The sequence below is a fragment of the Vipera berus genome, assembly GCF_964194415.1.
Source record: "Vipera berus genome assembly, chromosome: 9".
Lineage (NCBI taxonomy): Eukaryota > Metazoa > Chordata > Lepidosauria > Squamata > Viperidae > Vipera > Vipera berus.
The window spans coordinates 15370368-15394036 of record NC_138212.1 but is presented as its reverse complement, the minus strand read 5'-3'; the positions used below and the strand labels follow the sequence as shown (position 1 = coordinate 15394036).

Sequence of the window (23669 nt, the reverse complement as noted above, 5' to 3'; positions counted from 1 at the left end):
TCCCCTGCTACCACTTTTCTAGGATGGTCGCGTACCACCTGCCAGGTACCAATGTACCACAGCTGGTACCCGTACCACTGGTTGAAAAACCCTGCTCTAGGCCAGTGATGGCGAACCTTTTAGAGACCGAGTGCCCAAACCGCAACCCAAAAACCACTTATTTATTGCAAAATGCCAGGGCTGCATCAGCATTGTGGTTCCCTCAGGGAGGGCACTGTGTGTGGCCCACTGGGTGGGCGTGGCCAGGGTGGTCACAGCAGACAGGGTGGGTGTGGCCAGGTAGGTGTGGCCACCTCAATGGTGTAATACAGACATGTCAAACTCACGATGTCACATGTCGTTGCGCAATGTATCGGAGCTTTTTCACCATTGCTGGCAATGGGGTGGGCGTAGTTTCCTGATGATGCGTCAGGCCCGTGGGCCGACAGTTTGACACCCCTGCTCTAACACCTCTAGTCGAGCTTGCTAGCCGGCCATTTTGCCTGCTTTGTGCTGGGCAGGGCTGCTGCTCTGGGTGGCGGCAGCGGCGCCCTAAGGGACCTGCGCAAGCTGCTAGTGGCAGCGGTGTGTGTGCCCACAGAGGAGGCTCTGAGTGCCGCCTCTGGCACGCGTGCCATAGGTTCGCCACCACTGCTCTAGGCATATGGAACTTCTGAATTGCCGTCAGTTCCTTTCGGTGTTGCCTCAAACGAAACAAGGCCGCAGTAAGCAAAGCAGAATGCAAATAAGATGGGGGTAAGATAATTACTCTGCAGAATCACTCATGCTTCACATCCAGGAAAATGAAGATATTGCCTCACATGGCCTGTAACACTAGGGGCAACTTTGCATCAGGATTAATGGGAAGCCAGCTGTTGGGATTATTTTCTTGGGGATACTATTAGGGGGTGGTAGATTAGGGGTCTGGAGGAGGGCAGAATGAACAGTTACGGGAACTGGGTATGCCTGGTCTTTCAAAGAGAAGGGCTAGGGTCCTATGATAGCAGTCTTCCAATATTTGAGAGGCTGTCACAAAGAAGAGGGGTCACCCTATTCTCCAAAGCACCTGAGGGCAGGACAAGAAGTAACAGATGGAAGCTTATCAAAGACCGCCTAGAATTAAGAAGAAATTTCCTGACAAAACAATCCCAGGCTTCCCTCCAAAAGTTGTGGGTGCTCCAACACTGCAGAGATTGGGCAACCATTTGGAATGATGTAGAGTCTCCTGCTCGAGCACGGGGTTGGACTAGAAGACCTCCAAGGTCCCTTCCAACTCTTTTATTCTGTATTAAGTATATGCTGCTTGCCATGCAAATAACTATTCGTGGCCTCCTTTTGAACCTCTTGCGAACAATTGTAGGTTCCATAGGTTTGAAGGACATAAATTCTTAAATTAAGAGAGAGCACATTTGCCTTACAGGATCAACCAAGTGTGCTCTGCTCCCCAAAAGCAAACAAAACAGCGGAAAACCAAAACCAAGGGCGGCAGTTGGGAATTCCTAGAGGCACTTTGCTTCTGTAACTGCAGGTTTATGTAAATAAGTCTCCGGATCTATCAGCACTATCTGAAATGGGAGAAGGAACCCTCTGTTATTAGCCCAGGTTTCTGCAAGAAGAGAAGTTGGGTTGAACAAGAGCGCCCTCTGGTGGTGTTCTTCTGGAAGAACCAGTCCAGAGCAGTGGTGGAGATTTTGGCAAAAAATAAAATAAAATAAAAGCCAAGAGACTTAATAGCCTAATTTTTACTCTGTACAGACCTTGTTCCTTCCAAAACTTGTAAAGTGAATCTGTCTTTCCCCACTGATTTTGGTTGACAGGGTCATAAGTGTGAAAAATGGTCACAAAGTACTTTTTTCAGTGCTGTTGTAACTTTGAATCGTCACTAAAGGAACTGTTAAGTCGAGAACTACCTCCATTAGATGAGCGGCGTGGAAATCCAATAAATAAATACAAATGAACAAAAATACCAAAAGAAATAATTAACAACCCAGTAAACTGCAGTGGTAAAAGGCAGTAGAAATCATTAAGGTGAACTTTGAACTCTTCCCAGGAGGCACTTTCTCCATCCATTGGCTACCCTGCTGGCTGGGGAATCCTGGGAGTTGAAGTCCACACATCTCAAAGCTGCCAAGGCTGAAAAACACTGCTCTAGAGAGAAGTCAAGAGGGATGGTCTAATTCTGCACTATTGTTTTCCCCTTCCCCTGTTGCTTTTTACCCTACAGCCTTAGAAAGGGGTCTTTTGAAGACTCTGCAGAAGCTGGATGAGTACTTGCTTAGTCCCCTCCCCGATGAGATTGACGAGAACAGCATGGAGGACATCCCTGCCTCTACGCGCAAATTCCTGGATGGGAACGAGATGACGCTGGCAGACTGCAACCTGTTACCCAAGCTACATATCGTCAAAGTAGGTGGAATTTTGACACAAGAACTGAGAGAAGCCTACATACAGATTTCATGCTCGAGTAAATATCTGTGGAGATTCCCAATTATCCAAGTCATGGTTGTCCCAAAGGTGCTTTTCAAAAGGCAGCCGGACTTTCTTGGTAATTTTCCTTGAAAATGTTCAAAACTGAAGCAACATTCAAAAGGCTCAGTTCGGAACTGAAGAAGCTCCTTGGATGAGAAGCGAAACGTTTTCATGGAAAATAACCAAGGAAGAAGCCCAGTTGCCCTTAGAAAAGCACCTTTGGGGATTTAATGCTGGACTTTCAGCTAAATGTATGAATCCGAAAACCAATTTAAACTCTCGCCGTTTTCTGAAGCCCTTGTGTTGTGGGCTAATTTAGAATTTGCAGGATGAATACTGAACTGGGTGGAAGTTAAAAGAGGTTCCTGTAACAGATAGCATCGTATTTATTTAAATCAGCATTTTTTTCAAACTTGGTAACTTTAGGATGTGAGGACTTCAACTCCTAGAATTTCCCTGGCTGGGGAATTCTGGGAGTTGAAGTCCACCCATCTTAAAAGTTGCTAAGGTGCGCATCGGTATTTTTCTGGGGAGGCTTTCTGCAGGAAATCCAGTGAATTAAATGCTGTGTCGGTTGGTTTCGGAGAAGCTCCATTTAGACAGTTCTTTCTCAGGCCTCAAGTTTCTCCAAAATGCCTTACTGAAACCCAGTTCTTTCTTTGCTCCTAGATTGTGGCCAAAAAGTATCGCAACTTTGATATTCCCAAGTCTATGATGGGCATCTGGAGATACCTGAAGAACGCCTATAGCCGTGATGAATTCACCAACACCTGTCCTGGAGACAAAGAGATTGAAATCGCCTACAGCGACGTAGCTAAAAGACTCACTTAAAAAAAAAGCGGCGTTTCACGTGTATAAGGAAAAGCTTTTTTTAACAGACTGCTCTCCCCCCCCCCACTTTTTTCTTTTTTGTCTTTTAAGATAGCCATTTACTTTGCATGTATCTTGCAGTTAATTCAAGTGCTACACTGGGCAAACCAGGTACTGTCATTTGTCTTTCTCTCTTTTGTTAAATGCAAATTTATATTACACGGCTTGTTTGTTTCGCCTCCTGTAAAAGCGCAACTGCAGCCATTAATAGGACTGTATAGCCATTCTGGAATCTGCCCCCACCCCTTCCCAAAGTTAAGTGGTCCAGGATTTTCTATCCTAGTAAATGGGTTCTGGATTCAGGTTAGTACCAGAGCCGGTTCATATTGACAGAAACCCAGTAATGAAGCTTTGTCCTGGAGTTCCCCCAACAGAGGTGTATTCATAATTGAACACTATTTGCATGTTAAACCCACACACACATGCACACCGTCTTAGTGGGGAAGCTGGTGCTGTCTGCCCTTATCTAAAGTATCATTTTATGTGCAGGGGCTTACAACTCCCCACCCATAGCTATGGCAATCCTGTCTAGGGAAGGCTTGATGCCTTGATAGTATTATCTTCATAAACTCTCCTTTGTATCTCAGATTGAACCTGGGTTTCTTTAGTTGGTTTAAAGGGATGAGCATCATATTGCATTTGGAAAAGAAGCTTTCTTTTCTTTTCTTTTCTTTTCTTTTTAAAAAGCTATACTGTTGGTCTGCCTGCACCAAAAGCTCTTTCAAAGTTGCTTGCAGAACTCTTGGGCAAGTTTTGGGTTAGGATTAGGGTTAGTACATTTGTCCATCAGCTTGACAACATTTTGGAACAAGGTCGAACACCAGGGCTGATGCCCACTCAAAGTGGGTCTGGTGAGGAGGAGGAAGGTGAATGGGAAATGCATGTTCACTGTATACATTCTCACACAAGTCCACTGTTTTGTTTTGATTCCGGATTAGTTGTTTCTCAAACATGGCAACTTTTAAGATGGGTTGGACTTCAACTCCCAGCATTCTGGGAGTTGAAGTCTACCTGTCTTAAAAGTTGCCAAGTTTGAAAAACTCTGCTCTGGATGATCAGCTTAGAATCTGGTAGTCTTCTTTAGAAGCTTGGTATCCCTATGAATAATGAAACAAATTCCCAAGCTTTAATAGCAAGTGATTTCTTTTTAGGGCAATTAGGAACTTGTCAGAATGCAGAATTCATTCCTTAAGTAATAGTCAAAGCTATGCTGACTAGAAGTAGATAAGGGTGTCCATAGGAAGGGTGATCAGAAAAATCAAGGTGGCGACCACAAGCCTGATTCAAACCACCCCCTTTTATAAATGTATTCTGATGCAGATTGACAAAGGGGTAAGGCTTTGATTGTTTGATTGTGGTAGTTATCTTGATTCCCTTGAACAGATTCCCTTGTGCAGATCTCCACAAAAATACAGTAGCTTAATGGCTGAGGTGCTTCCTTCATGTTTTGCTAAGGTCAGAATCTTGCTAAGTTCTACTGTTTTTAATTTTCAGGCAAGTGTTCTTTAAAAATTGGTTTATTTGCTTTAACAAGACAACCTGCATAGTTCTCTCACTGTGATTCTTCCTGTGAAGCAAGCCAAGTGCCTTTTCCCGCCTTTTTATTACGGTCTTGCATTGGGATTTATCTGTCTCCTACCTCTGTATATATTTTTTTTCATAAATGCTATTAAGTTTCATTATAAGATTAAAAATATAGGGAAAAAAGTTAGAAAAATAAGAGAAAGAGAAGAGAGCAACTCCTTACCTCTTTACCTGATCCATCATTTTTCGTGCTGCAATCACAATATATAAAAAGGTCAGTCGTGTTTTTTCCACTTACAACAGCATCAAGGAATCATGCTGTAATTTAATTTCAAAAGACCAAAAAAAGCCCAATAAATTTGATTTTCTTCCATTTAAAAGGCCAGTGCTTGAGGCACGGAATGTTTTTCCCATTTTCTTCAAATGCTATGAATAATACGCTCCAAAACAGTCTTACTTATGTGGGATTTATTTTTTTAAAATTGGTAATTTTTACATTGATGTGTATATCTTTTTCCTTGAAATGCAAATTATCTTATTGTTTGCAAGGGAGTATCCTTCATTTTAAGCTTTTGCTGACCAATTTGCAGAGCACAAGCCCCACTGAATTTATTACCATTTACTTTTGAGGAAACTCGCACAGAAATATAGGAAAACATTTTAATTTATTTTGTGTAACTTGGGCACATAGAAGAGAAACAGAGCACCTCTTGTGTAAGGCCCTTGACTATAAGAGATTTTTCAAAGATTGTTTTTTTCCCTAGGCAGCAAGTCTTATATCACCTGGCATTTTTTATATTAATGAAAAAATTTAGTCATGAATAGATTTATATGCGTTATATGTTTTCTATGTTGCTGGGTCTCCTGACACCTCCTAAAACAGAAGTCTTCAAAATTGGCCCTTTTATGACTTGTGCACTTCAATTCCCAGAATTCCTCAGCCAGGCACGCTGGCTGAGGAATTCTGGGAGTTGAAGTCCACAAGTCATCAAAGGGCCAAGTTTGAAGACCCCTGTCCTAAAATGTCCAGTATTGCCAAAACCTGTTTGGAGCTGACAAGCTCACAGAATGTGTCCCCCACAAATAATTGTGCAGTGTGGCAGAAATCCTAAAGGAAAAGAGTTACCATTTTAAACTTTCCCACTTAAATTTCAGAGACGCAGGCTAAAGCAAAGACACTGGCCTTGGATTCAGTTGACTTCGATGGCCTACTTCACATTCCATAAAAAGATAACAAAAATGTAGAACTGCATCATATAATCTGGCCTGGGTTCTTAAGTGGTCATGGCGGCAAATGCAGAAGGAATAATACTTGCCCCAGTTTCTCTTCCTTGGTAAACTGAAAATTCAGTGGCATAGAAGCGTCTCTGAGACCAAATGTATTTCGATGCACCTGTATGCCGGAAGAGAATCCTGCTTGCATTTTGAAGATGCTGCACAGTGGGGCCAGCAAGCCCCTTTTCTCTCCCTTCTCTGCTACTCCTGAACAGGTCACGAATGTTTTCCTCAGCCTGAACCGAGGTGTTCATGGGACCCTTTGCCAGATCCTGTCCTTGGCCTGATTTGGTAAACCAGAGTAAAGCAACTCCTACCAATAGCGATGCATCTGCTAAGTGTAGATAGGTCTGTGGCCCCCACACATCGGGGTGCACGTGTGATTATTTGGGTGTGGGGCCACATGGAGCACAGCAAAAAAAATTCCTAAACAAATTGAGAATGGCATGGGGTAGGGTGGAGTAGAAAATAGACCAGAGTAAGGAGCTCCATTTAAATAAAATAGCAGAAATGGACTGGTGTAGTTTTTTCAGATAAGCAGCCTTATCTGAGATAAGGTGAGAGGACCCAGGGGTTGACTTGGCTGCTACTCCAAGTGATGTTATTCATACATCTGTTAAAGAGCATTTCCTTGGGCCTGTTTTACGTGAGCTGAGGGTCTAGGCCTGGGGGTTCATAGAATTGCCCCATTGTCATTAATTCTGGAATACAGGTAGTCCTTGACATGACCACAATGGAGCTAAACATTTCTGTTGTTAAGTGAGGCATTTGTTGAGTTTTGCCTCATTTTACAACCTTTCCTGCCACAGTTCTTAAGCGAATCACTGCAGTTGATAAGTTAGTAACCCAGTTGTAAAGTGAATCTGGCTCCCCCGTTGATTGCTTGTCGGAAGGTCACAAAAGGGGATCATGTGACCCTGGGACAGAGCAACGATCATAAATAGGAACCAGTTGCCCAACATCTGAATTTTGATCATGTGGTCATGAAGATGCTGCAAAGGTCATAACTCTGAAAAATGGTCATAAGTCACATTTTTCAGTGCCGTTGTAACATTGAATGGTCACTAAATGAACTCTTGTAAGTCGAGGGACTACCTGTAGTTTTCAGATCCTCCGTCAGTGTTTCTCAGCCTTGGCAGCTTGAAGATGTCTGGACTTCAACTCCCAGAGTTCTCAGGCAGCATGGAAGAGAAACCTATTGAAATTCTGCTCAAAATTAGACAATGCAAGCCAGAACAGCCCCCGCTGGATTGGAGAAGTTTCCTAACTAGAGAAGTAGTAAGGAGCATCACTGCAGTCCATATGTAAACCTGTATCCGTTTTTGCACTTTGCTTGATCTGACCATCTCTATTTCACCTAAGGCCCGAAGCAGATGCCCCAAGCATGTTTTAGGACCACCCTTTACAGTTCATTCTGAAGCCTGCGAATGTGCACTTTAGAGTTCAGTGCATGAATGTTGATTAAAGGTGAAAATACCCAACAGAAAGTAGATGAAACTGACACACGTTTGGGTACCATAAAAAGATTGCTAATGGCAGCTCATAGATGTAGCCAATGAGGCGCAATGCTTTGGAAAATTCCCTATGCAATCCCGTGTGCTTCCAACTCATGAAAATATGGCTTACCCAGAAGTCAATCTAGGGGTCGCGGCGAAGATTAGTGTGCAAGGAAAGAGCGACACCATCACTCTTTTCTTGAAGTTGAACCACATGCGTCAAAGAGTTAGCAATATGGCGTCTATGGCTACCAAGGCTCTCCAACTCCCCTAGAGTGTCAGTAGGACTCTGGAATTCAAAAGGCTGAAATGTTACTAGCTGCCAAATTTCACATGATTTAGTTGTTCCTGCTTAAAATTTTGTGGGATGTTGAGTAATTCACCTTAAGACTTACAGGATTTTGAGCAAGAAGGCCAATCTTGCAATACTTTAGGCATTTTTAAAGGTTCCCCCCCCCCTCTTTATCCTCACAACAGTTGCATGTAGGACCCTCACCTAAAGTTGTCCCTGAGCTACTACCGGTAGCTGGGAACTGTTGTCTTGAAGATGACAGCGACATTTTGCTGGCTGAGAAAGTATTGCTGATATACTCAGACGTCACTAAAGTTGCAGTAAAAACTTTCAACGTGCCTAAGTTGTGCTTTCTAAAAAAAAATACATTGTCAGTTCAGCCAACAGCATTTTATATAACAGGAACGTGTTGAATTTCCTTGCCAAAGTTGTGAAGCCCTTGCAATATTTCATTTTTTATTTAGACAAAACCAGTATGTCCTCCAGACACACCCCTTGTTGATTTCGCCATTTCTGTGAGAACTTAAATTGGAATGGAGTGCAGTTTGTTTGTATGTGTTCTGGTTATGTGTGGTAGACATTAAAAAAAAGGTGGTTTGCATGGGAGGGAATATGGAATATTGGAAATAGGTCACCAAAGGAATTGAGCTGTTACTGTTCCTTTTAAAAAATCAATGCTTTATGCCTTGGTGCTACATGTATACGATTATATATGTACTGGGGGGGCATGTAGTAGTTAAAATTAGTCTTGTACACAGACATTCTGCCTTTCTCTTAAAATCTGGCTTCCGTTTAATTCTTTTGTTTGTTTGCAGTGCTAAATCAACTGTTAATGCTGAACACTAATATCTTGTTTCTTTGAACTGTGATTAAAGGAGGAAGATTTATCTCTTAGGAAGCCAGTTTCCTAGTTAAAGCCAAATTTCTTGTCTTTTGGCTATATCTGAAAAGATTATTATCCAAATCAAGAAAGTATATTGGGGCGGGGGGAAATCCCACATTTTAAACTTCATGGAATGGGCATGATATTTATTTAGCTTTTGAGAGATACCTGGTAATCCATATGACTTATTGTAAGATGCTTCTTTTCACTTTTTCTGGAATATCTTTTTAGAGATATACTGGCGAACTGCTGGCAGCTATTGTTTTAAAAAATAAAATATATTTTTCACTTAATGATGCTTTTGGCTGTTTTCTTGAGAGGTGCTTAGATTTGGGAGGATGGATATGGTTTCCAACATGTTGGTTTGTGTGTATGTGCAGTGACTAATTAACACTGGTAAAACATGGGGATTTTTCTTATGTCAGTTGGCTTAAAAATGGCTATTTATCTGCCTGTGGGGCTAATCTGTCCCAATTTGATAGAGAAGGAAATGATCTTGATTCCCCAATACGTGGGAGATCATTAATACTTATGAGAATTATTTGGAAGAATGCAGAGCAATGAGTTATATAGAGATGCATTATATAACCTCAGCCTCCCAGGAATGGGTACACAGAAGACTCTTCTCTGTTTGCTATGCATGAATCCCAATTATTTTATTTAATGTGGTTTCAAATCATTTCATAATAACTTTTATGGACAGGATCATAAATCAGTGGTTGTCGCTACTAACCATCCAATGGAGCATCTAAGGGACCAGACAATGCGATGGGTGTTAAAGCTTTTGTCCTGTAGGTGTCAGTCTTCACCTTCACTGTCTTCCTTAATGGGGATGTTACAGTTGTGAGGAGGATACAGCTCAGTGTTACAGCACCTTATTTAAACCTTGAGCATCTTCTTATTGTTTTTAGTATTAGTATTTCAGTTGTCTATTTTGTATATTTCTGGCGTGTGCATTATTCGGGGTGGAATAATCTGAGCTGATCTATGAGTGCCTGTATAAAATTGTATGCATACATTAAATAAGGCATAAGTTGGAACAACAATCTCTGCTGCTCAAGTCAGCTCAATGTTTCCCAGCCCAGGAAAGTTCCCAGATGTGTGGACTTCAACTCCCAGAATTCTTAGCAATGGCCATGCTGGCTGGGTAGTGATGTTTAGGAGTAGAGACCTCACGCTAGGAGAGCACTCAGGATTAGAAAGGCTGGTCTACTTAAGATTAAGCTAGATTTAGTAGCGATCTAATTTAGCCAAAGAAGAGGTTGAATCATAGTTTGGGAATAAAACAGATCAGGATCAGCAGCAGAGGATGTTTTCTGTGTGGACTGCTGAGGATGTTAATCAGGGAAGCAAAGGTTGGTTTACTTTTTCCCAATTTATGTAACCATCCATGTCACCAAATAAGCCTATTCCGGGCAGCATATAACAAAGCTAAGTAACAAATTCCCAAAACTATTATTAGTTAATTTCACCTACTGATCATGGAGGGCAGTGCGATGGCTCAGCTGTTAAGATGCTGGGCTTGTTGGCAGGAAAGCCAGGAGCCTGGGTTCCAGACCCTCAGTACCACGTGACGAGATGAGTGCCCGTCCTCGCCCCAGCTCCTGCCAACCCAGCAGTTCAGAAGCATGCAAATGTGAGTAGATAAATAGGTACCACTTCGGTGGGAAGCTGACAGCTGACATCATGCTGGCCACATGACCATGAAAATGTCTTCAGACAGTGCTGGCTCAATGGCCTTTAAGCAGAACACCACCCCATATAGTCAGCAAGGACTAGCGGAGTAAAATCCCCAGGGTCTCCTAAATTCTAGGTTTCGTAGGCATTTGCTTTCCATCTTTTACTTGCAGAAGACTCAGATTCAGATCTTGGCATCTCCCAGTGCTATTTCAGTCCAACCTGTTATTGTCTACTCAGATTAACGTTTGCTCCTGGGGCCCTAAACTCATCAGCTGGTTTCTGATCCTGTTAAGAAGGTGCACCGGTCAGGAGTTCTCTTCCTCTGTGTTAACCACATGGCAAAATACTATGATTTATTTATTTTATTTCATTGCAGGAGAAGATACCATCATTCTTATTACATTTATTATAAAAGGCAGATCTTTTTTCAAAAGGAAGCTGCAGATTTTCCCAGGCAAGAAACAATTAGGTCTCAATCATATGCTTAAGTTAACATCAGTGTGACTTTGCCTTCTACTGCTTTTTATCACCACGCCTGGCTTGGCTCCATTAGACAGGCCCTGGAGGCTAGAGCTGAGGACTTTTCCTTCAATACGGTTGTATAAAATTGATTACGTCCTGGATAGGGTTCAAAGCTTCATACAATAGTGTGTACAATAGTGGTGCCACTCAGATCTTGATCAAAGGCTGCCAGTGTTTCAGATTAGAAACAGAAATAACGTACTGTTATGCTGTTATACAGCATAACAGGGCCATCAGCACCATTCTTGAAGCTGCATCTTGAACTTCAGTGTTTCCTCACAGAGACCATTTAGGGGCTGCTTATTTGCTTTGAAAGCACATGAGTTTCTTATTGCGAGTCTATTGATCATTTTATAGGGTTACCATAATTCTCGCTTACCCACACCAAATCACTGGGTATCTCCTAGGGTCACATCACAGTGTTCCTCGCCTGCAAAAGTGGGGATTGAGAAAGACCCTCCAGGAACAAGGGAGGGTGGTAGGCACAGTTTAGTCTGACCGTTCTGACATTACAAAGAAGTGGTCTCCTAGTATCTGTCCAAGTGATTAGTAGCAAACATCACTATGAGCTGGCCAAAGTCCAATCCTCACTAGCACCAATAATGGCATGTGGGATCACTAGTGTATGTTCATTCAATTATTTAGACTGGATTTCTGGAAAAGAACAGCTATTCCTATTCCTATTCTATTCCTATTCTATTCCTATTCTATTCTATTCTATTCTATTCTATTCTATTCTATTCTATTCTATTCTATTCTATTCTATTCTATTCTATTCTATTCTATTCTATTCTATTCTATTCTATTCTGTTCTGTTCTGTTCTATGCTGTTCTCTAGTCTAGTTTATATCCTATCCTATCCTATCCTATCCTATCCTATCCTATCCTATCCTATCCTATCCTATCCTATCCTATCCTATCCTATCCTATCCTCTAGTCTAGTTTAGTCTTCTATTCTATTCTATTCTATTCTATTCTATTCTATTCTATTCTATTCTATTCTATTCTATTCTATTCTATTCTATTCTATTCTATTCTATTCTATTCTATTCTATTCTATTCTATTCTATTCTATTCTATTCTATTCTATTCCATTCCATTCCATTCCATTCCATTCCATTCCATTCTCCATTCCATATTTTCTATTCTATTCTATTCCATTCCATTCCATTCCATTCCATTCCATTCTCCATTCTCCATTCCATATTTTCTATTCCATTCCATTCCATTCCATTCTCCATTCCATATATTCTATTCTATTCTATTCTATTCTATTCTATTCTATTCTATTCTATTCTATTCTATTCTATTCTATTCTATTCTATTCTATTCTATTCTATTCTATTCTATTCTATTCTATTCTATTCTATTCTATTCTATTCTATTCTATTCTATTCTATTCTATTCTATTCTTCTGTTCTCTAGTCTAATTTATATCCTATCCTATCCTATCCTATCCTATCCTATCCTATCCTATCCTATCCTATCCTATCCTATCCTAGTCTAGTCTAGTCTAGTCTAGTCTAGTCTAGTCTAGTCTTTATTGGCTAAGTGTGATTGGACACACAAGAAATTTGTCTCTGATGCATAAGCTCTCAGTGTAGATACAAGCAATGAAGCAATAAATCATAAATTGAAAACCATAAGATACAATCATAAATCATTTTACATTTGCTAAGACTGAGAATTGCTGCCCTGCAGAGTTCCACATGGGCCTCTCTGCAAGTGAATTCACAGATGACCACTTAAAATTCATACAAGGAAGCAGACCTATTTTTACATTTTACATTCTCTGCTCAGACTACTGGGCTCCAGTCTCTATTCTAGAGGAATGACGCAAAACTCATTACCTTATATGGAGATACAATAGAGGCAGACTATTGGATCAAAGCGCTGTGATTGGTTTACCCTCTTTTCTGTTCCTCTTCTAAAATATTTATTTGCAATTGAAATGACTGTATACAAACAACTATGAAATGATTGTATACAACTCCAGGCAGTTTTCAAACATAGTACAGGAGGGTTAAAACCTAACCTTGTTACTACTGCAGTTTTGTAGTTTTGCTAGAGTGATAGAATCTACTGGGAGTCCTTGACTTATGACCACAATTGAGTCGGAAATTTCTGTTGGTCAGTGAGACGGCTGCTAAGTGAATTTTGTCCCATTTTAGGGCCTGTCTTGCAATGGTTGTTAAGTGAATTGCTGCAGTTGTTAGTAACACAGTTGTTAAATGAATCTGGCTTCCCCATTAATTTGGCTTGTCAGATATTCGCAAAAGCTTATCACATCACCCCGGGACACTGCCACCGTCATAAATATGCGTCAGTTGTCAGGCCTCTGAATTTTAATCACATGACCATGGGGATGCTGCAACAGTTGTAAGTGTGAAAAGCAGTCGTAAGTCACTTTTTCCAGCGCCATTGTAACTTCAAACGATCGCTAAACTGTTGTAAGTTGAGGACTACTTGTATCAGACTAGCAAAAGAACATCAGTCTGACAGAGACTTTCTTTGTCACGTTTACTGACAAGAATGCTTCGGAACCCGCCAGGTCCTCCGTAGCTCATGTGGAAGAAATAAATATAATATAAAATGCATTAAGGGGTATCCTGAAACAGAGATGGTGGGCAACATTTCCAATTTGTGCTCTACCATTTCGGACAAATGGCTGTCCAGTCTCTTCTTAAAAACTTCCAGTGTTGGAGCATTCACAGCTTCTGAAGGCAGGTTGTTCCACTGGTTAATTGTTCTGACTGTCAAGAAGTTTCTCCTTAGTTCTATGTTGCTTCTCTCCTTGATTAGTTTCTATCCGTTGCTTCTTGTCCTGCCTTTGGGCGCTTTGGAGAATAGTTGACTCCCTCCTCTTTGTGGCAGCCCGAGATATTGGAAGACTGCTATCATGTGCCCCCTTGTCCTTCTCTTCATTAAACTAGACATACCCAATTCCAGCAGCCGTTCCTTATATGTTTTAGTCTCCAGTCCCCTAATCATTTTTGTTGCTCTTCTCTGGACTCTTTCTAGAGTCTCAACATCTTTTTTATATCGTGGTGACCAAAACTGGATGCAGTATTCCAGGTGTGGCCTTACCAAGGCCTTGTAAAGTGGTATTAATACTTCACGTGATCTTGATTCTATTCCTCTGTTAATGCAGCCTAGCACTGTGTTGGCTTTTTTGGCAGCTGCAGCACACTGCCCAATGTTTCTCAAGCTTGGCAAATTGAAGATGTGTGGACTTATCACTCCCAGAATTCTCCAGTCAGCAAGCTGGCTGAAGCATTCTGGGAGTTGAAGAGCCCTGGTGGCACAGTGGTTAGAATGCAGCACTGTACTGCAGGCTACTTTTGTCAACTGCCGGCTGCCTGCAGTTTGGCAGTTTGATTCTCACTGACTCAAGGTTGACTCAGCCTTCCATCCTTCCGAGGTGGGTAAAATGAGGACCCAGATTGTTAGGGGTAATAGGCTGACTCTGTAAACCGCTCAGAGAGGCTGCAAAAGCACTGTGAAGCGGTTTCTAAATCTAAGTGCCATTGCTATTGCTATCATGCTTGAGGGTGTCTAGTAACATGCAGTGAAGAGGATGCATCTCCCTTATCTTACTTATCGCCTCTCCACTTGTAATCAGAGAAAGAGAATGCTGGTTTAGAAGAAATTATGGATGAGGCCCAAGATGCTCTGTGTTTTATTTTTCCATCATCTGTATTGCCTTTATTTTAATATAACTTCACCATTTTTTTAAAAAAATAAAAAGATAAAAAATAAGCAAACACAAGTTGTCAAAAAGAAAAATAGATTGATAAAAAGAGATAGAGAACTATACAGGTGGTAGAAGAGCAAATATATATATATATATATATATATATGTTTTCGTAGATCTAGAGTCTCGGGTTTCTTCCCGCGTTCCTTTCATCTTCAGAAAGTTGTGGCGACGTTTCGACGAAATCCCATCCGTCATCATCAGGCCGGAGTGTTCCTCCTGCTGCTTCCAGGAGCAATGCGTGGTCTGGCTGTTCCTTTCCTTCCAACTGCCGGTGGGGCTGTGTTCTGACTGGGTGGAGGCGTGGCTGCTTTCTGATTGGGTGGGGGTGTCCTCCGATTGGGTGGAGGCGTGGTTGTCTTCTGATTGAGTGGAGGCGTGGCTGTCTTCTGATTGGGTGGATGCGTGGTTGTCTTCTGATTGGTTGGAGGTGTGGCTGTCTTCTGATTGGGTGGGGTGTGTTCTGAATGGGTGGGGTTTTTTGTTGTGTTGTAAACAATCGCCAAAATAGAACATCTCAATAGCAGAATAATCAGAGAAGCCATTGAAATAGAAAAACACCCAGACAGTATGAACAAGCGAGACGACACCTCCCGCCTACATGACATTTGGAAACCAGCATTGATAGAGAAACGAATTTCAGCAAACAAGGATTTAAAAAACCAACAAACAACCCCAAATGCCACCAGCCCCAGCAAGACTCATCCACACCCAGAACAAAAACTCCCCCACACAGAAGACAGAACAAGTCAAGCAAAAGTGCCATCACCCAAGCAGAAGAACGCACACACGAACCTGACTGACCCATACCAGAGATACATAGCAGGTCCTCGAACTCGGAGCCAAACCAAAGCTCTGGAGGCCACTACACAGCCCACTCCTCAGGACACCAAATCACAACACTCAGGATATTACAACACAACAAAAAACCCCACCCATTCAGAACACACCCCACCCAATCAGAAGACAGCCACACCTCCAACCAATCAGAAGACAACCACGCATCCACCCAATCAGAAGACAGCCACGCCTCCACTCAATCAGAAGACAACCACGCCTCCACCCAATCGGAGGACACCCCCACCCAATCAGAAAGCAGCCACGCCTCCACCCAGTCAGAACACAGCCCCACCGGCAGTTGGAAGGAAAGGAACAGCCAGACCACGCATTGCTCCTGGAAGCAGCAGGAGGAACACTCCGGCCTGATGATGACGGATGGGATTTCGTCGAAACGTCGCCACAACTTTCTGAAGATGAAAGGAACGCGGGAAGAAACCCGAGACTCTAGATCTACACATACAGACACCCGCGAGAATCTACGAAAACAAATATCAAACCTCTACGGGGAGGACATCTACCAACTAACCAGGACTTACGAAAAGTCAGAAGTACGAAGAGCAAGAATACTAAGTGACATACCTTTCCTATGCCAATGTCGAGACCAAAATATAAGACCAAATTGTTTCAAATTGAAATTCCACATCAATACCACTTCAACCAAACGCATTCTAAGAAGAACAGAAATGGCATTACTAAGAAATGAACTCCACAATAAAAGATTTCAATTAGACCAAACAAACAAGGACCTACTAACATTACATCTCAAACTCAGCAACATTATTCACCCGATACTATGGGACAAAGTGAAACAACTGGCGGTTTGGAGAGCAGAAACAGAGACCATCTATAAAAACAACAGACATTCAAAGAAACTCAAACAATTAGAGAACTACAACAACCAAACAACCACATCACAACAACATCTACAACAAGTAGTGCATAACATCTCCCACAGAAGACTAACAACAGCAGAAACAAACGTCCTAGCAAAAGGTTTCAACTTCGCTGTTGCACCAAAGAAAATTCCCACAGAAACCATCATATGTGGAGTTGAAACCAGCTTAACTAAACTCAATGCAGATGAAGCAGACCAAGTCAGACATGAAGTCACCCACATCCTATGCACAAGCAAACCACCCAAAAGCAACCTAACAAAAGAAGAACAAGTAGCATTGCAAAACCTAAGAAAAGACAACAGCATAATCATACTACCAGCAGATAAAGGCAATGCTACAGTGGTAATGGACACATCAGACTATGAAGAGAAACTGTCCAACTTACTCAAAGAAACTACATACAAACCTATATATACAGATCCCACAACCTATCTAGAAAAGACCACCAAGAAAAAGATAAAATCAACTTCTATAAGCCAAGAAATCCAACAAACAATCATTCCCAGGGAGAAGTCATCCAGATGCCCAAAACTATATGGCCTCCCCAAAATACACAAAGATGGAATCCCACTAAGACCCATAGTAAGTTCTATAGGCTCACCACTACAAAACTTAGCTAAATACCTAGCAAAACAACTACAACCTCAAGCAGAAATGGCAGCTTCATATGTCCAAAACTCATACCACTTTATAGAATTAGTGAAAAATCTACAGATAGACCAAAAAGACTTGCTAGTCAGCTTCGATGTGGTATCACTATTCACCCAGGTGCCAGTCCAAGAAGCTCTATCAACAATAAGAAGCAAATACCAACCACCAAACCATATTATAGAACTAGCAGAACACTGCTTATCAAACACATACTTCATACACAGAGGCCAGAGATACAAACAAATAGAAGGCGCACCAATGGGATCCCCTCTATCACCAGTTATCGCCAACCTTTTCATGGAAGAATTTGAAACTAACGCTCTGGAAAAGACTACAAACAAACCAAAACTGTGGCTCAGATATGTGGATGACACCTTCGTGATCTGGCCCCACGGAAGAAAGGAGCTAGAAAACTTCCTAACACACCTGAACAGCCTACATCCCAAAATAAAATTCACCATGGAGATTGAAACAAACAACCAGTTACCTTTCCTGGATGTACTTATATACAAAAAACAAAACGGCACCCTAGGACACACAGTCTACCGAAAGAAAACGCACACCAACCGTTACCTCAATGCGCAATCACATCATCACCCAGCACAAATAAATTCAGTAGCCAAAACACTAATAACAAGAACCAGACGCCTTGCAGATAAAACACATATACAAACAGAACTACACATCCTGACAGACATATTGACAGCAAACAAGTTCCAAAAAAACAAAATCACCAATATGATTCAGCAGGGGACTCCGAAACAGAAAAACATCCAAGAAGAAGAACAGAACAACGGACGAGCCATCTTGCCCTACATAAAAGGAACAACCGACAAAATCAGTAAAGTACTACGCAAACATAACATCAAAACCGCATTTAACACTGACAGAAAGATATCAACCATCCTGAGAAATCCCAAAGACAAAATAGAACTGGAAAACCAGGGCATATACCAAATCCCATGCGCCTCCTGTCCAGCAACATACATCGGACAGACTAACAGAAGAATAGAGGTACGTGTAGAAGAACATAAGAACTCAGTACAGAAGAAAGATCACACATCTTCACTAGTACAACACATAAACACTACGGGACACAACATCAATTTTGAAGGTACAAAAACAATCGCCAAAATAGAACATCTCAATAGCAGAATAATCAGAGAAGCCATTGAAATAGAAAAACACCCAGACAGTATGAACAAGCGAGACGACACCTCCCGCCTACATGACATTTGGAAACCAGCATTGATAGAGAAACGAATTTCAGCAAACAAGGATTTAAAAAACCAACAAACAACCCCAAATGCCACCAGCCCCAGCAAGACTCATCCACACCCAGAACAAAAACTCCCCCACACAGAAGACAGAACAAGTCAAGCAAAAGTGCCATCACCCAAGCAGAAGAACGCACACACGAACCTGACTGACCCATACCAGAGATACATAGCAGGTCCTCGAACTCGGAGCCAAACCAAAGCTCTGGAGGCCACTACACAGCCCACTCCTCAGGACACCAAATCACAACACTCAGGATATTACAACACAACAAAAAACCCCACCCATTCAGAACACACCCCACCCAATCAGAAGACAGCCACACCTCCAACCAATCAGAAGACAACCACGCATCCACCCAATCAGAAGACAGCCACGCCTCCACTCAATCAGAAGACAACCACGCCTCCACCCAATCGGAGGACACCCCCACCCAATCAGAAAGCAGCCACGCCTCCACCCAGTCAGAACACAGCCCCACCGGCAGTTGGAAGGAAAGGAACAGCCAGACCACGCATTGCTCCTGGAAGCAGCAGGAGGAACACTCCGGCCTGATGATGACGGATGGGATTTCGTCGAAACGTCGCCACAACTTTCTGAAGATGAAAGGAACGCGGGAAGAAACCCGAGACTCTAGATCTACACATACAGACACCCGCGAGAATCTACGAAAACATATATATATATATATATATATGTCATATGTTAAGTCTTAGATTACCTTGCTAGGCCCCAAACATGGGGCAAATCTTTATTTCCTGTTTTCAGCCTTATCTCAAAGGCCATCGAACAGGCTGTAGTCACACCGGACAGTTCATATATTTGTGTAAATTACTAACAAAGAATTTAGGGAGGCTGATATGCATTTCGGACTCATTAGCCTTCATCAGTTAACATATGACACATATTTCTCCCCTTGCAAAAAGCTAACAAAGCGAGAGAGAACCTGTGGCTCAAGAAGTAAAAACACTGCCTAACGTGCAAGCAGCCCAGGTTCGAATCTCAGAAGGGTATTTTTTATTTAATTCCATTTATATCCCGCCCTTCTCCGAAGACTCAGGGCGGCTTTACAAACTTAGCAGTAGCCTTCATTCTATGTATATGCCTGCTTATTAGGGCTTTCACACACACCCCAAGCGGCATTATTACAAAGTCAGCTTAATTGCCCCCAACAATCTGGGTCCTCATTTTACCTACCTCGGAAGGATGGAAGGCTGAGTCAACCTTGAGCCTGGTGGGATGCGAACCTGCACTAATTGCAGGCAGCTGGTGTTACTTAAGGAGGCATTAGCCCACTGCTCCACCAAGGTCCGTATGACTGACTGATGAAGGCTAATGAGTCCGAAATGCATATCAGCCTCCCTAAATTCTTTGTTAGTAATTTACACAAATATATGAACGGTCCGGTGTGACTACAGCCTGTTCGATGGCCTTTGAGATAAGGCTGAAAACAGGAAATAAAGATTTGCCCCACTGTGAAGCGGTATATAAGTCCAAGTGCTATTGCTAAGTGCTATTGCCAAGATTGAGAAACACTGCAGGAGCCTGTTCTTACTCTGGTTGTTCAACCCATTTGTGAGTGTTTGCTGGGACCCAGAATGACTCCAGGGTGCCTTGCAAATCTGGCATGACCAGCAGGAGACGACTTTTAAACTGCTTCTCCTGCATTCAGCACCCAGCTTTCTTGCCTCACCAAGCCTTTCCCAGTAGGGGCTACTCAAAGAAAGTGATATGCCCATTGACGCTTCGTTTGGGCTTTTGCAGTTAAGATCTCCGCCATGGGAACCTCTTTCATCGTCCAGAGCCCAAAGGCATTCAAAGAGACAAGTTTGGACCAGTTGCAGGACAGCCAGCTTGCAGAGAGTCAGATGCAGGCTTCTCCTCGTTGCATACATATATACAGGTAGTCCTCGACCTACGACCAAAATTGAGCCCCAAACTTATATTCTTAAGCGAGATGTTTCTTAAATGAGTTTTGCTCCATTTTATGATCTTTCTTGCCACAGTTGTTAAGTGAATCTTTGGAGTTGTGAAGTTGGTAACACGGTTGTTGAGTGAATCTGGTTTCCCCATTGACTTTGTTGTCAGAAGGTCGCAAAAGGGGATCACTTGACCCTGGGACACTGCGACCGTCATAAATGTGAGGCAGTTGTCAAGCCTCTGCATTGTGATCATGTGACCCTGTGGATGCTGCAATGGTCGAAAGCATGAAAAACGGTCATACGTCACTTTTTCCAGTGCTGTTGTAACTTTGAACAGTCACTAAATGAACAGTTGTAAGATGAGGACTACCTGTAGTCCTTAATGTACGACCATAATTGGCACCAGAATTTCCATGACTGAGCAAGGTGGATGTTAAGTGAATCACACCCAATTTCACATTTTTTTTGGTCATGTTTGTGGTGTTGAAGCACTGCAGCCATTAGGTCAGAGGTAGGCAACCTTGGCTCTTTTATGACTCGTGGACTTCAACTCCCAGAATTCCTGAGCCAGGCAACCTTGGCTCTTTTATAACTCCTGGAATTCCTGAGCCAGCCATGCTGAGGAAAAAGGGAGAGGTTTCCAAGCTGAGCCATGTTGGCTCAGGAATTCTGGGAGTTGAAGTCCACGAGTCATAAAAGAGCCAAGGTTGCCTACCCATGCTTAGGTGAATCCAGCTTTCCCAGCTGATTTTGCTCATCAGAAGCAGCCGGGAAGGTGATCCCAGGTTGCTGCAATCATCATAAAAATATGCTGGTTGTGGTTGCACCTGAATTTTGATCATGACTGTGGGGAGGTTGTAATAGTACGGTTATAACTTTTGAAAGGTTGCTAAACAAATGGCTGTAAGTTGAGGACTACCCACTGTCAATAAAAAAAAAACTTTATAAAACTTTGTAAAACCCTAGTAAGGCGCTTTATGAAACCCTAGTGAGACCACACCTGGAATACTGCAGCTAATTTTGGCCACTATACTACAAAAAAGACGTTGAGACCTTGGAAAAAGTTCAGAGAAGAGCAATTAAGATGATCCAAGGCCTGGAGACTAAAACATAGGAAGAATGGCTGTAGGACTTGGGTTTGGCTAGTCTAAAGAAAAGAAGAAAGAGGGTAGACATGATAGCAGTGTTACAGTGTCTGTAAGGCTGCCACAAAGAAGGGGTCAAGCTATTCTCCAAAGCCCCAGACAGCAGGACGAGAAACAATGGATGGAAACTGACCAAAGAGAGAAGCAACCTGGAATTAAGGAGAAACTTTCTAACAGTGAGGATAGATAATTAACCAGTGGAACAGCTTGCCTCCAGAAATCATGGGTGCTCCATCACTGGAGGTTTTTAAGAAGTCACTTGTCTGAGATGTTATAGGTTGGTATGGATGGTATAGAGGCTGGACTAGAAGACCTCCAAGGTCCCTTCCAGCTCTATTCTATTCAATATCCAGCTCGAGAATGCAAATAAAGCTCCGGGTTCATTCCATTTCTGAAAACCCTTACTGTTTATTGAATACAATGCATGGTAATGTCGAAGCAAAACTAACTCTGAGGTTCCAACACCAAATCATAGACTTAAACAATAACTTTCCCAGCCAAACCCCCAATGTCTTATGTAGCCCATATAAGGAAGTCCACTTTGTTATGGGAACCATCTGCTTCAAATCCGCAGCTGTTCTGGTGTCCTTGAAAAGGTTTCAGGCTCTTCAGCGGAATCATAGAAGTTTCATTTTTCCATCTAACCCACTCAAAAGTAACACTTTCCCCCCCCCCTTACTCGAAAGGCAAGTTGAAATGCAGAGGCACATAACTGGCAAAGTTTCATCCTTGACACTCGCATTGAATAGGGTTTCACAATCATTCCATCCCTGAATTACAACATTTATTGGATGAATTTTGCTCTTATCTGAGTCACTCTTACAGGGAGATTGTTGGGAGAGAAAATGGGAAGACGGGGTGTCTGCAGGTAAAAAAAGGCAAGAGTTCTGATTGAAACACCGCCTCTTGATGGGCAGAGCTTCAAAGCATGCTTCTGGCTGCTGTATTGATTTTTTTTTTTAAAAAAACCTATATCCTGTGGAGGCACAAAGAACTCTGCGTGTCATCTGCTGACAAAAATGCAATAAGCCAGCGGAGTGTTTATAATAAGGCAGGGTGCGCTAATCCTTAAAGCACAGGCATCAAATGTCAAGCATTGTTAAATGTTAAAACACTGATCAAGACTTTTTTTTAAAGCCACAGGAAAAGGACCTCAATAGGGGGACCTGGGAGGGGAGGTAGCCCCTCTATCAAAACCCCCATATCAAAGCCCAAGGAGTATAGTTGGGTATGTTAAATGAGCCAATGGATCGCAAGATAACACTCAAAGCAGGAAACTGTATCAATACAAATGCACTCCCAAACCTTTTATTTGCTTTGCTTTTCCCTACTTATTGGTGCGTTGTCATCAGCTGACCCAAAATGGCAAAAGAACCCCTCCCCAAAAAAACCACACCAGGTGGTGTAAGAAGGAAGGGGTGCAGTGGGGTGGGGGCTCAAATTAACATTCTGTCCCTGTGCCACCAACGATTAATGCTAAGTGTTGCAAAATCTGTACTTGGACGAACCTTGCCAAGGGAGTTATATTAAAAACATCCATCAGAGCCTCTGACCCAAATAATTCTTGTAGTATTTTGAGGCGCACAAGCCTCAAGGGTTTAGGGTTGTGAAACCTGGAGCTGGCTTAGGTCAGCCACGACACAAATATGTTTTCCCAAGTTGCACCAGAAACAGACTGGCCAGGCCAGGTGGCAAATGAGGAGAGAACCACTAGATGGCGGCCACCAGGCAGGTTTTTCTATTATATTCTGTGGCACTTGAGATGCTTCTGGATTTTGCAGCCCAGGTGCCTGGTTGGAATGAGTGAAAAGCTTTTTTTTAGTAAGAATTTTTTTATAAGAAGCAAGAAAAAGGAAAGAAGGAAGGAAGGAAGAAAGGAAGAAAGGAAGAGAGAAAGAAAGAAAGAGAAAAAAGAAAGAGAAAGAAAGAAAGAAAGAAAGAAAGAAAGAAAGAGAGAAAGAAAGAAAGAAAGAGAAAGAAAGAAAGAAAGAAAGAAAGAAAGAAAGAAAGAAAGAAAGAAAGAAGAAAGAAAGAAAGAAAGAAAGAAAAAAAAAGAAAGGATTCTTTTCTACCAACTCAAGCAAAATCTGCTCTGATTTTTCATTGTGCAGCAGGTTGATTATGAACACAGATATCTGCAGTCAGAAAGGTCAAGATGGGGGCCACAAATACACAACTGGCACCCTTGCTTTT

General features: G+C 42.2%; 2 protein-coding genes across 2 annotated transcripts in view; one reads left to right on the top strand and one right to left on the bottom strand.

Annotated features, from left to right (window-relative positions):
- The window catches only part of CLIC4 (chloride intracellular channel 4), a 55810-nt gene extending 50146 nt beyond the window's left edge, over window positions 1-5664 (top strand). The window contains exons 5-6 of the mRNA XM_081335303.1: window positions 2204-2385; window positions 3118-5664. Of these exons, the coding sequence (XP_081191429.1) occupies window positions 2204-2385; window positions 3118-3279 (344 nt within the window). The 3' untranslated portion in view covers window positions 3280-5664. The remainder of the gene's footprint in view (window positions 1-2203; window positions 2386-3117) is intronic.
- Window positions 1-19711, bottom strand: part of STPG1 (sperm tail PG-rich repeat containing 1) — a 209719-nt gene extending 190008 nt beyond the window's left edge. Inside the window, exon 1 of the mRNA XM_081335301.1 lies at window positions 19607-19711. The gene's annotated coding sequence lies outside the window, so the exon portion shown is untranslated. The remainder of the gene's footprint in view (window positions 1-19606) is intronic.
- Window positions 19712-23669: the final 3958 nt, after the last annotated feature.